This window comes from Equus asinus, chromosome 2 (genome assembly GCF_041296235.1).
Source record: "Equus asinus isolate D_3611 breed Donkey chromosome 2, EquAss-T2T_v2, whole genome shotgun sequence".
Lineage (NCBI taxonomy): Eukaryota > Metazoa > Chordata > Mammalia > Perissodactyla > Equidae > Equus > Equus asinus.
The window spans coordinates 26,889,354-26,903,291 of NC_091791.1; the positions used below are offsets into that span (position 1 = coordinate 26,889,354).

Sequence of the window (13,938 nt, forward strand, 5' to 3'; positions counted from 1 at the left end):
CTGGCCAGCTCCGGATTATGTGTCTTCAGGGCCTTCCATCTGTCACTTATCCCTCCAGGCCCAGGACAAAATTCATTTCCTTTTAAGAGAGCCAATGACTTGCTTTTCCCATGTCTCCTTCCATGCCTTTTTCTTTTTTAATTAGAAATTACTCTCTCAAAGTCCAGCACCTAGAAGGGGGAAGCCACTTGGTCACCAGTCCTGGCCACAGCTTCCCACTCACTCCTGCCATCACCTTCCTTCCTTCTTTGGCCTCTCCCAGAGTGCCAGTGCCCACTGGACCCAGCAGATGGAGGCTGCCCCATCTCCTAATACCCCGTCCGAGGGGGGAGGAGGGGCCACAGGGGAGTGTGGCAGGGACTCCGCAAGGTCAGCCCAGACTGTTCTAGAGCCAGCCAGTTTGTACAGGAACCCCAGCTCCCAGGGCCCAGCGATGACAAAGCAAGTCCCTGGGAAGGTTTCCCCTTGTGGGTCTGGTGTCACATCATCCATGTTACTCCTAAGACCACAGTGCTCAAGCCAGGCAGATGAGGGCACAGGAGTCGGGCATGCAGGAGACTGCAAGTAGGGAGCCAGCTGGTGCTCCTCCCTTCCACCCCTTCACCTGCCTGCCTGTCGGTCTGGTCTGTGGACGTGAACCCCAGGGGTCAGAAGTTCACTGGCCTCCCCAGCAGAGTGCATATTTTGAGAACCACAGAGGTAAGGCAATGTAGGGGGCTGTCACTTGCTTACCCACGTGCTTAAGCACAGACTGGCACAGGTACACACCCACAGATACCTCCAATGCACACTCATGAGCACAGACGTGCACACATCCTCATGCACACACATGTGTGCCCGCACATCTCTCCACGGCTCCATCATGGAACACAGCGCTGACCTCCATGGCCTGCATTCCAGGACTCACAAACAGGTCCCCCCCCCTGCCCCAGCTGTCTAACTGTGATTTTCCTTAGTTCTAGGAGAGGAGGGTACGGACCTCACATCCTACTTAGGGGCTGGTCAGCACCCTGGGGAGGTAAGAGGACAAGGGGACTTTGCGGGGAGTCTCAGCTGCCTGACCTCGCCAGCTGCCAGGGAAAGCCCCCTTTCCTGCTTTTCCCAGGCCCACTGCTTTCCCCCACCCAAAGGCGCCCCCTCCCATGGTCCTGGAACCCACCAAGGAGTGAAGAGGCAGGGGGCTGACCATACCCTCAGCCCCAGTGCTCCTGGCCCCAGCCTCCCCAGGTGGTCCCCAGGCTGGGGATGGGCGGACCCCCCCAGTCATCAGCTGGGGCCTTACCGTGGAGGGTGCTCCGGGTGATCTGTCCCCCCATCACGGGCAGCGGGCAGTACAGCCACCTCCGTTTAGCCGGCTGGCCTCGTCACGGAGCCGCCCTGGCCGCCAGCTCCCCTCCTCCTGCCCCCCCTCCTCCCCCGCGGCCGGCAGCCGGCATGGCAGGGCCGAGCCCACCCCTCCCGTGCCCCCACGCACTCCCTCCCGCACACGGCCGCCAGCCCGCGAGGCCGGCCACACACGCACACACACACACACACGCACACCCCTCTGGCCCTGCTCACTGCTGCCTCCCAGCTCCCACCCACTCCCGGAGCCTCCCCCACCTCCCCGCGCTGGTACAGGCGATGGGATCTGTCATGTTTATTTACATAAGGAGGAGGAGACTAGAGGCTTCCTGAAATAGCCAAGCTCCAGAAAGCGCTGGAGATGCCCCAGCCGGAGCAGACACATGAACACACACACACACAAGCACATATGCACATTCCCCATCACACCCCTCATCACAGACACACACACACACACACACACAACCTCACCATTCACCCGCGCCTTCAGCCCTTTACATGCCATCACGCACCTACAACATGCGGACACTGGGCAAGGCAATGAGGATACCATGGTGAGCAAAACAGACCTTGTCCCTGCCCGCAAGAGGCTTACAGTCTGGCTGGTGAAGCTTAACAACAAACAGCGAACACTGCTTCTATCTTCCTCCAGGCTCTACTGAGAGCGCTGTAGGAGTATTAACTCCTTTGGTCCTCCTGGGCTGAATGATGAGTTCAGTATTATTGTTATTATCAATAGGAACCATTATTATGATTATCTTACAAATGAAAAAACTGAAACAGAGAGAAGCGATGGACCTAGAAAGCAGCAGGGCTGGGATGCAAACCCAGGCAGTATGGCACTGGAATCCACGCTTTGATTCCCGCACCAAGCCATCCCTTTAATCATAAACACATATGAACCTAGGCCAAAGTATGCAGACCACATCACCTGTCTACACCCTGTCACACGTACGTGCACAAACACAGGTTCATAAGCACTCGCAAGCATTCACCGTTGTACCCACTTAGCCACGTACTGCCCACCAGGCGCATACTTACATGGTTACGCACACACTTTGCAATGTACACTCAACACACACACCCTCCCACAAACTCACACAGTCTCTGGAGAAATCTTGAGTGTGGAACCTGGCACCCCACATGCAGGGCTGAGTGAAGGTGCAGACAGAGAAGGCAGGGGCGGCAGGAAGGCAGGCCCCCTAGCGCTGGGCAAGCATGCTGGGAGCCCCAGGGCATCACCAGAAGAGCAGCCCCCCGTGCACCGAGCACTCACTGTGCACCAGGCACTGCGTGCACTATCTGATTTATATTCTGGGTGGCGGGGGCTACTGTTATGTCCATTTTACAGAAAAGAGAGTGGAGGCTCCAAAAGGCTCAGGAACTTGCCTGATGTTACCCAGCAGGTCAGAGGCAGAGCCAGGACTCAGGCCTGGGTCCGTGGGACAATTGCACAGTCCATCACCCATCACAGGATCTCTGCAGGACAGGGGCCTCTCCCAGGAAAACAGGACAGCTCCCTCCTCTCAGGCCCTGGCCCAGCCCCCAGCCCCTGTCCTCAGGGTCAGGGATCTGGGTTCCCAGGGAAAGATCTGGGTGGGGAGGGAAAGCCAGAGGGCAGAGGGGTGGGGGCTGGGGAGAGAGCCGTGGGAAAGGCGGGGGCCATCTCCTATCAGATGGAACTCGGAGGTCTGGCACTGTGAGGGGCTGTGCTGGGCCCTGAGCCCTCGCCGCACGACCCTGTTGCTGCCACCCTGTGTGGGTCTGGAGAAGGCGGAGGAGCATTCAGTCCTGACCAAGGGTCATCAGCCAGAGGGCTGGGCAGGCCCTGGGGGAAAGTGCCCACAAGCCCGGCGTGCTAATCCTTCTCTCAGGCCCAAGGTGTGCCTGACTCTTCTCCCTGGGAGAAGCTGCCACACTGATTCCACAAACAGCTGCCCCTTTCTACAGGCATGTGCTCACCTGTGGCTGTGCACAGCCACACGTATGTGCACACACGCTCCATGGCACACACACCCAGGTCCTCTGGGGGAGGGAGGCTGAGCCAAAGTCTGACCGAGAGGAAATAACCCAAACAACTTTGTGGGGTAAATAAACATAATAATAGCCAACACAAGGCCTGACTGTGTGCCAGGCTGTTCTGAGCACATTACACATATTAACTCGTTCAACCCTCATGACAGGGGCCCGGTGGCGCAGCAGTTAAGTTCACACATTCCACTTCGGCAGCCCGGGGTTCACCAGCCCAGATCCCGGGTGTGGACAGGGCACTGCCTGGCAAGCCATGCTGTGGCAGGCGTCCCACATATAAAGTAGAGGAAGATGGCCACAGATGTTAGCTCGGTGCCAGTCTTCCTCAGCAAAAAGAGGAGTATGGGCAGCAGATGTTAGCTCAGGGCTAATCTTCCTCAAAAAAAAAAAAATCCTCATGACAACCCTAAGAGATAGGTGGCATTTTTATGCCCATTTTACAGATGCGGAAACTAAGGCAAAAAGAGGCTGCTCTGGAGGCTGTTCCTGCAGCAGCAGAGTCAACCCCTCTCATCCTGCCTGCTTTCTAATGCACCTGGCTCGGCCTTTCCCCACCAACCCCTCCCACATGGCCAGCCTGGTCTTCCCACCCCCAGAGCACTGAAACCACCTCTTCTGGGAAGCCTTCTTAGGGCCCTCGGTGCAGAATGAGTCCCGCTTCTTGGAGCTTGTCTCTCCTCTGAGCCCGAGCTATGCCTCTCCCATCCCATCTTACGCTGCCCTTCACAGAAATAGCCATGGCCTAGCTGTGGCCTTGTCTGCCTGCCCTGGCTTCTCCTGCATGCATCTCAACAATTCAACTTGACCAGCATTTATTGAATGCCTACTAAGTGCCAGACACTAAGCTGGGGATGCAATGGTGATCAACAATAGATAGGTCCCGGCTCTCGTGGACTTACAGTCCAGAGGGAGACAGACATTTATCATGTAGTCTCACTAAGGAACATTTCATCACAGTCCCAGAAGTGTTCTGAAAGAGAAGAGCAAGGTTCTGGGGGCTCAGGGCATGCCTTTCTGAAAAGCAATGGTGAAGGAAAGGTAGGCATGTCCATGGGTTATAGAGGTAAGTTAGGGGAGAGAGTGCTTCAGAGACTGAGCACAACATGTGCAAAGGCCCTGTGGCTGGAGGGAGCCCTGCACATTCAAGAAGCAAGGTTGGTATCGCTGGAGCAGGGATGGTAGAGGACCTGGGGAAATTTTCTGGTGGCAGGCCAAGGTAGTCTGGGGACACACCAGGGGGGCCTCAAAGAGCAGGGTGAAGAATCTGGCCTTCTTTCTGAGAGCAATAGGGAACCCCGGACAGGTTTCAGCAGGGGGGAAACAAGACCAGACCTGTGTTTCTAAAAGGTCACTCTGCCATCTGGTGTGGAGAATGCATAGGAGGAGGCAAAGGTACTAGGGGAGAAAGCAGCACCATCCAGCAAGGTTGGGCCTGTACCCGACACAGCTCACTCCCCCAGGCCTAGCATCGTGCCTGCACAGAGCAGTTGCTCAGAAAATATCTCATGAATAGAACTGAATTCATGTAACTTTCTGGAGACAGGATGGGGTGGGGGGGGGGGAGAGTAACCAAGCAGGGATGGGGACAGGGTGAAGGCTCAGCAAACCGGGAGTCCTGCAGGTGGGCAGCAGCCCTCGCTCAGAATGGAGTAGAGAACTGGCAGGCAGCCTGGGCGGCTCCTGCGCCTTCACACGCTACTGTCTGGAAGGCTTGTCCAGCAGACATGGGTCCTCTTTCCTACAACCTACTTCCCCAGTTTAAACAGGAAGTGGCAATGTCCTGGGTCTAAGGGCCCCCCCACCCCACCTCCCCAGAGCAGTGTCCAGGCCTCTATAGAAACTGTGGCAGCCAGCGTTGTACCTCTCCTGTTTTATTCATTGGGGCATCACATACAATTTCATAAAGGATTCTGTTACTATACATAAGGCTGAGAGAACCACTGACCTACATCATTCATTCATTCACTGAGTGCCAATTGTAGACCCGGTGGTGGGCAAGACCCAACTTCTACCCTTCAGAAGCCAAGCAGGAGCCATGCTGGGATCAAGGAACGAGGTTACTTTGGCTGTGGTAGAATTATTATTTCTGTTCTGTAGCCAGAAGGGATGTGAAAGGGGATGTGAAAGGATAGAAAGGACATGAAAGAGGAATGGAGAATCTAGAAGCAAACCTACAGAAGAGGTTATAAATGCTACCGTTTATTGGACACTTACTGTGTGCCAGGCACCATGCTGGGCATTTCACACACATAATCTCACCTAATCCCCACAACATGCCTGCAGGATTATAATCATCCCCATCCTGCAGGCTGTGAAACTGAGGCTCAGAGAGAGAACGCTGAAGGCAAGACAAGCCGGAGCTCAAACCCAGAACTGCCTGCATCAAAACTCATGCTCTATCCAAAAAATGTCAAAGGGCAAGGGCTCTTCTTGCTTACAGAAGAGAAAACAAGGGGAAGATGGACCTTCTGAAGAGATCAGAAGGGTTCCAGGCAGAGGCAGAGCCTAGGAGTTTTCCAGTAGACAGGAGGTGACATCCCAGGGATGGAGCCTAAATGAAGGCAGAAGAGATCGAGCACTGGCATAAGACCGGACTTCCCGCCTGCTAACAGGAGAGCCCATCCTGGAAACCTTGCAGAAGGTAGACCTGTCTGTGCCCTGGGTGGGGGCTGTAATGCCTCAGAGCCCACAGGCAGAAGGCAGGGCTGGATGTGTCCTTGGGAAGCAACTCATTCTGAGAGAAACCCTGCTGGGCTTCAGAAAGAACCCCTCTCTTTCTGGCTAGCCACTGGCTGCATCTGCTCTCTGGCCCCATCCATGGACCCTCCACCCCCTTGGCTCTCTGAACCCCCTCAGCCCCCCAGACCCTCCCCACCAGGGCCTTCCTCCTCCCCCTGCCATCTCCCTGTCTCCTGACCCCTTTCTGCCTGCTCCTCTTCCCTCTTGGGCACCATCTTGTTCTCCGCGATAGGCTACTCAGCTCAACTCTCTCCTCACCAAGTCCTTTCTCATCCATGTCCCCAAAGGCCCAGCACCCACACCCCTAGGCTGAGCCTGCCTTCTCAGAACATAAAGTATAGGGCAGACCCAGAAACTGAGAACAAAACATAGAACAAGTTCACTGGACAATAGAAACCATCGGAATCGCAGACTCCAAGATCTCTGAGGGGAAGGAGCCCCAAGAGAGCACCGGGTCCAGCCACTGCCTTCAGGCAGCCCAAGAAGTAACTTGCCCATTATACAAGTGTAGCAAAGGAGGCCTGGTACGTTGTAGGCTTTCGCATGGTCACACAGTGGGTAGAGGGTAAGGAGGCCTTGAACTCAGGTCTAACGTCTTCTGGAGCTTAATATGACATACAGGTCAGGGCATCAGAAGGCACAGAAGACAAGACTGGTCAAGGAGAAGCGATAAGTTCTCTTTATGAGATGGGCAGAGGGGCCTGGTGTCTGGAGAGGTCCATAGAGATGGGTCAGGGAGGGGAGATGGCCCTGCTGGGGAGGAGCTGGGACGCAGCTTCTGGTTGCTATAGTATCTTTCTCATCAAGAACAAGGGATAATTTGATTGAACTGATGAGTCACCTAGCATTTAGGGCTTAAGGCCAGTCTGCCAGGGTCATCCTCCCTACCCTGTTAGACGGGACCTGTAGCTGGAGAATAGGGAGCAGCGAACCCCACCCTAAAGCTTCCTCCCATGCCCAGAACCAGGATGAGAATGGAGGCTGCCGCCTGGGGCCTGGAAGGAAAAGCAATGTGCGTGCAGACGAGGACAAAGACACAGAGAGAGACAGAGACAGAGGGCACGAGCTGTGTGCTGCAGAGAAACTGAAGCCAAGGAGCCCTTAGGGCGTCGTCCTCTGGGGCTGGGACAGGTGCCCCAGCAGTGACAGCTGCCAGCCGCCCAGGATGATGGGAACACAACAGGTGTGGAGGCGGGGGCGGAGACCAAAAGGGAATCTGAGAAAACAGCCTGGAGCTGGGCACCCCTCCCAGGCCCCGGGCCCAGGGCCAAGCAGCCCTTTCTTAAACCCTCCAGGACACAAACACACCTCCTCCTGCTCCCCAGGTCCGGGCCGCAGGGCCATCCCAGCCAGCCTGCACTAGACAGAGGGATCACCATCCATGCCAGGCAGAAAGGACAGAACAAGGAAGAAACCAGGTTTCAAATCCCAGAACAGAGTGTGCCAGATGGAGGCCACACCCTCAGAATCCCCAGCAGGAAGCAAACATTTGCCTGTGATAAGATCTATGTCACTGGCCAGGAAGGGTGGGTGATGGGTCCACCCCACCCTCATGGAGGGTGGGAGCTCTGGTCTTGAGATCAGACAGGCAAGCTCGCCTGCTACTTAACTGGGCAAGCCACCAAGCTTCTCCAAACCCAGTACTTGGCCCAACAAGTAATAGTAACTGTCGCTGTCAATGTTGTTGTTCAGAGACCCAGAGAACTCGGGAATCCAGGTAAAACCTGGAGGGGCTGAGATCCCTGCCCCAACCTCAGAGAGGAGTGACTTAGGATGCAGGATACGAGTACAGCACTAAGTATAAATGTTACATCAAGGAGAAGAAGGGGGTATCAGCTGTGAGAGATAATGACTGCCTTCAGCATCCCGCCAGCACCGTCAGCTCAGCACCGCTCACCTTGCACCAGTCTCTGCTCTAAGCCGTATTCGTATCATCGCACGCATGCCTTATATGCAAATGCCGTTTCAGAGTGCTGGGTAACAGCAGGTTCTCCTAAGTAGGCAGATTAAACATCGTCCCTTGTCACCTGGTTAGTGCTCTGCTTTTGTTCAGGGGTAGAATGAATTTTAAACTTGAAGCCAGCCCTTGTCTCAATGATCACAGGTGATAAATGACGAGGGTCTGAATTCATAAGATGCTCCCTAAATTATAACCTTGCTGAGGAGGCTGAGGAAGGGCAGACAAGGAGACATTTATGGGGGAGGTGAGGCAGAGAGATGAGGAGACCCAAGGTGACGCAGGAGACAGGACACGTATGCTGGAGCAAGGCATGAGCCTCGTCCCTCGGAGATGTGTAAACACACTGGGCCGATCCTGCTGGGCCTGCCCGGATTATGAGAAAAGCTGGAGCCAACAAGCAGGAGGTTCAATCCCCTCTCAGCAGGCAGAGAGCACCCTCCTCCCCCCCTCCCACCCCCTCACTTCCTCCCTCCCCCGCCCCCGTCTCTTTCATTCTCACACACACTCACACACACACCTTTAGCCCCCATGGCTCAGCCAGGACTCCCGCTGCCCACCTCTTCTGGTGCTCAGCCCCCAGCCCACTGAGGCCACCCTCAGGCTGGGAGGGCCCCCTAGGGTCCCTTCAGCCCACCCTCCTGCCTCTGAGAAGCCTGCTTCCTCGGGCTCTCTCCTGCTTCCTGCCCCTCCCAGGTCCGGCTTACCGAGGGATGGCAGAGCCCAGGACCAGCTGACTCGTCCCCTACCTCTACTCCTGTACCCTGGCCCCGCCTCCCCCCACTGCTGGGGCCTCTCACTCCAACACTCGGTCTCAGACATTGGGCCTTAGTGGGCACGAGAGAGTGACGGTGCAGGACCCCACAAGGGCCAGGCCCTGGGGCTGGGGCACCCCCAATAGCAGCACTGTTGGCCAAACCCCAATAACCTGACAACACTAAATATGACTCATTGCCACCACTTAGAACACGTCTACACCAGGTGCTTCACAGGTGGTGGTGAAGAGTAGGCTCTGGAGTCAGACTACCTGGGTTCAAATTCCAGTTCTAACCCCTATTTGGTGTCTATTTCCTTTGCTGAAAATGGGGTTGATGACGACAGTGCCTACTTCATAGGGCTGCTGGGGGACAAAGTGAGTTCACACACATAGTGTGCTCAGAACAGTGTGGAACGCACAGGAAGTGCCACATCCACGACAGTCCTGTGGATGAGACACCTGCATCCTGAACTCAACACAGAGGCCCCGGCCTTACCCCAGCTCGCAGATGAGAACCCGGGACACAGAGTGGGAAACGGCAGCGTTGGGATTGGACCATGGGCCAGCTGGCCTCTGGAGCCTGCGCTCCTAAGCACTGCACAGGGCACCTCCCAGGACAGTGGGCAGCGGATACTGTCCAAGCAAATGGTCACGGGGACAGCTTTGGAGAGGACCGGGCTGCTGACCAGGCCAGATCCGGGAAGCCATTCAGCAGAGCAGAAGGCTGAGCTGAGAGTCCCAGGGGCTGTCGGAGGACGGGTGGGGCCCGAGGTCCCAGAATCCCCAGCCCAAGAGAGAGGCCTCTCCCCAGACCTGCTCCACCAGCCGCCCCGGGGCCTCTGTCCCTCAGAGCTCCTCAGTCCCACCGGGCCTGGCGGCCTCCCCACCGCACAGTGGTCTCTGACCTGGCTCCCCTGAAGGCCTTTACCCCATCAGTGAGGGTCTCAGCACCTCCTCCTCCTGCAAAAATTAGGCAGAAACTAAGACAAATAAGGACCCAGACCAATCAAAAAAATTACATCTACTTCCGGCATCTTGAAACCCCTGCTCTGGGCCCCCAGAGGCAGTGGTGCGGGGAACGGAAAATGGAGGCTCTAGGAAGCCAAACACTGCGTCCCAGGTCACACAGCTAATACGCAGCTAAGCCGGGATTTGCACGCATGTCTACCAGACATCAGAGTCCAGGCACTTGCCTCTCTGCCAAGTGGCCTCCGGGAATAACGACCCAGTGCTTAAAAGAGACAAAACACTTTCACCAAAATCTTACTGGATTTGCAAATGCAACCTATGAGGGACCACAGGGCAGATGCTCATCCCTTTTAATACATGAGAAAAACAGAGAGGCTCAAGGAGATAGAAATGAATTGCCAAAGCTAGAAAGCGCCCAAGCTCGGTCCAGAACCCAGATCTCAGACTCAGGAGTCCAAGGTCCTGGGCTTTGTCAATTACACAGTGCTGCCCTGAGAAAAGCCGCCTTCAATTATATAAACACGGCATCAGTCGGAGGGGCCCAGGGTCGGCACAGGCACAAACACAAAACTGCTGATCCCAATGTGAGCCAGTTCTGGACTCGGGCTGTGGTGTTTCCACAGTCGTTGTCCTGCCCCCACCCACAGGCCCGACCCCGCCCACTCTGGCACTTCCACACTGGGGAGTCCAAGGGGACTCTGAGCTCCAGGACCCAGGGCTTTACACCACACACGCGTGCAACGGGGAACTGGCAGATGAATGCAGGGGGGGCCCAGCCCTCACAGGCCCTGAGACACAAACCCGAAAATGCTCTGGAAAGAGAAAGGGAAGGCAGGTCCTTTCCAGGAGCAGGGGGCTCAGCCAGGCTCTGAAACAGAAGCTTCTGTTCTCACAGAGCAAAAGGGATGACCAACCTGGGGTCCAGCCACTGAACTATGCCTGCTCTGTTCTCAACCCCCAAGGGCCATGACCTGGAGCACAGAGGACATCGGCCAGGCTGGCTGCAGAGTCGAGGGCAGGACCCCAGGCACAGAGGCACCTGTGAGTACAGCGGTCCATTCAGGGCCTCTCAGAGAGGCTGGCGGCTCTCATGACCGCTGAACTGATGAAGGAACTCTGTCCCCTGTGCTGTACCTCCACCCTTGGCCCAAACTGAGTCCCTGACCCCAACCCTAGACAATCTCACATCACATCATCAGGAAGCCCCACAAAGTGGCTCTTAGTCCCTAAAGGAATGGGGACCATGAGCATGTGGCTGGATCGGTGCTGGTAGCCCCTCCCTCTGGAGCCAGGGCTCAGCTGTGGCTGACCAAAGGCCACTGTCGGGACTGTGGTCTTCCTGCCTAAAGGACAGCCCACGAGGGGCAGTCACCACAGGGTGAAGGCAATGACAGGAAACCCATTTTCCTCCCTGCAGCTGCCCCATCTCCCGATTTGCACGTCCATCCCTTGCTCCCGCTTTCCTTCCCTCTCTCTCAGGCTCCTCCCCCAAGAGGCCACACTCTTTGGGATTACTTTCTTCCTCCCTCCCTCCAGCTGCTGGAGCCCAGGGTCAGGCAAGCCACCAGAGACCACAGCAGTACACAGGATGGACTCTGCAGCATCAAAGTTCAGAGGACAGGGGCCAGCCTGGTGGTGCAGGGGATGGGTTTGCATGCTCTGCTTCAGCGGCCTGGGATTCGTGGGTTTGGATGCCGGGCATGGACCTACTCACTGCTCATCATGCCATGCTGTGGCGGGTCCCACATGCAAAGTGGAGGGAGAATGGCACAGATGTTAGCTCTGGGAGAATCTTCCTCACCAAAAAAAAAAAAAAAATTAAAGTTCAGAGGACAAAGCCTTCCCTGGGAGTCAGGACTCCCGGGTTCCAGGCAGGTCCTATAACCCATGGTAAAACCAAGGCTTGGAAGGTCTGCAGAAGCCTACTTGGGATTGGGGAGATTCAAGGAGGGTGATCCCTTTTAATGTCTGCATAGGTGCCTCCCTCCTGGTGGGATAAGGGCTCCAGGAGGTGGGTTAATGCAGCTCCTGTGTTGGGCCCCACTTCTAGGCAAATAGGAACAGGTATCTCTCCCCACGGAGCCCCGTCCCCTCTCTAAAACAATGCCCCACCCCTCATAACTTCAACCCTGGTTAGCCAAACCCACTTCTCCTGCCCAGAGGAGAGCTCTCTGCTCTCAGGGTCAATTAAGGGAGATGGGTTCCATTAGCCTTTGATTGGGGGTCTATTTTTACTAGCCATGATACTGCCCCCATAATTCACTCTGTGACCTTGGGCAAGTCCATCTCCTCTGTGGGCCACAGTTTTCACATCTGTAAAATGGAGCATTTGACTCATGCATCTTTAGCTCTGAACCAGGAGTTCCCTGAGTCAGGGATGTGGGAGGGGAATCATTTGGGGAGAAGCAGTCAAGAATTCCTGCACTCTCTGAAGCAGCAGACCCGCCCTCTCACCCCCTTTCCACCAAGGTTTGGTGGAAAACCAAGGATGGGCCAGTACGCTCCTAGCTGGGTATCACTGCTTCTTGGTCCCCTTCCTGACCCCATCCAACATGGGTACCTCCCCAGGGCTCCAGGGCCTGGTTACCCCTTGAGTTCTACTAGCCAGGCCAGAAGTCTGGTGTCAGCCTGGCCTCCCCCTACTGAGCAGTCACTGCATCCTTCTCAAATCCATCCCCTGGCTATTCCCACAGTTCAGGCCACCAGCATCACCCTGATTCGGACAATTCTTCCAACAGCCTTTGACCTCCCATCCCCCTTCCTCAGGGCTGCCAGACTGACCTTTCTGCCTGACTAATCCAGCTGGGTCACTGCCCAGCTCAGAGCCCACAGTGGATAAATTCGACCCTCCTTTGGGGCGTATTCAAGGCCCCCTGTGAACTAGCCCAGCCTGCGTATCTGCCCTCACCCCCCAGGACCTCCTCCCACCCCGAGTACCTATACTCCATGCACACGAGCCACGTGTGTCCTAGAACATGACTGCACCACACATGTCCATGGCTCTCCGAACACGGGTCCTCTACCTGGAACGCCCCCCACCACACTAGTCACTCAAAAACTCCTACCTCACTTTCATCTCTCAGTTCAGCGGGATCTTTACCCTGAGGTCATCCCAATGCCCCTGGGCAGACCAGACCTGCCTTTTCCAAGGCATGTCCAGCCCTTTGCTCAGCCCCAGCCCTGCAGTGATGGCAATGGTCACCTTCCCATACTGGGAGAAACCTGAGGGCACACAGGTGTCTTTTTAGCTCTGGATCCCCAGCACCCAACATGGTGGGCGCTGGGTAGTGCTCAAAGTATATTTTATGAAGGAAGCGAGAAAAGGAGAGGAGGGAAAAAACGAGGCCAGGGGCGATGGTGGCCCTGGTCTTCCCCTTCTCCAGGCTCCAGATCACAGCCCTGAGGTCACCCTCCCAGCTGTGATGCCCTAGGTCCCTGTGGACCCAGTGGTACCTGAAGGAAACAGACTGCCTGACCCATGACCTCACAGACCCCAGGTGGCCCTCCTTGTTCCCTCAGTACTATTGGCAGCACCAGCAGGTGCTCACTAGGGCAGAAACGGCCAAGAAGCCAAGCAGCCAGGTGTGTCCTGGAACACTGAGAAACCAGAGCCTTATCTGACCATCTTCCCTGGAGGCAGCAGGAGAGCATCCACCAGCCCCCAACCGCCCACGGCAGGACTACAATGAGGAGATGCTGAAAACCGTGTGCCAGCTCCCTCCCAGCGTCTCCTGGATTCAGGCAGCAGGGAGATGAGCCCCTCCACCTCATTTGCATAAACCATTTATAGCAGCACATTCAAACCCACGCCTTCCAAGAAGAAAAAAGCCCACTGCAGTTGCCTGTGGTTTCCCAGTCTGTCGTTCTTCCTTCTCTTTCATTTTTTTTATTTTAATGGCAGGAACCTATGCTCAGGAGAAATCTCCACTCTGGCTGCTCCTAGCAGCACAGAAGCTGAATTTTCCCTCCAAATTGAAGGAGGATGATGAGCAACCATCCCTCAGGTGTCAGTGACTTACAGTTTGCAAAGTCTATGAGCATCCAAGAGCTCAGTCAGTCTCCCCAGTAACTGCAGAAGCAGCTATTGCCAGCCCCCACTTTACAGATGAGCAAATCGAGCTTCAAAGAGGTTAAGTGACTT

The 13,938-nt window shown here is 55.8% G+C and overlaps 1 protein-coding gene across 2 annotated transcripts in view; it reads right to left on the reverse strand.

Moving 5' to 3' along the window:
* NEURL1 (neuralized E3 ubiquitin protein ligase 1) overlaps positions 1-13,938 on the reverse strand; it is an 85,411-nt gene that overhangs the window by 36,685 nt on the left and 34,788 nt on the right. The window contains exon 1 of one of the 2 annotated variants that reach the window (XM_014829112.3): positions 1,283-1,442. The exons of the other annotated variant lie outside the window; for it this stretch is intronic. Within the exon in view, the coding sequence (XP_014684598.1) occupies positions 1,283-1,316 (34 nt within the window). The 5' untranslated portion in view covers positions 1,317-1,442. Of the gene's footprint in view, positions 1-1,282; positions 1,443-13,938 lie in introns of those variants that run through there. 2 annotated transcript variants of the gene reach the window in all.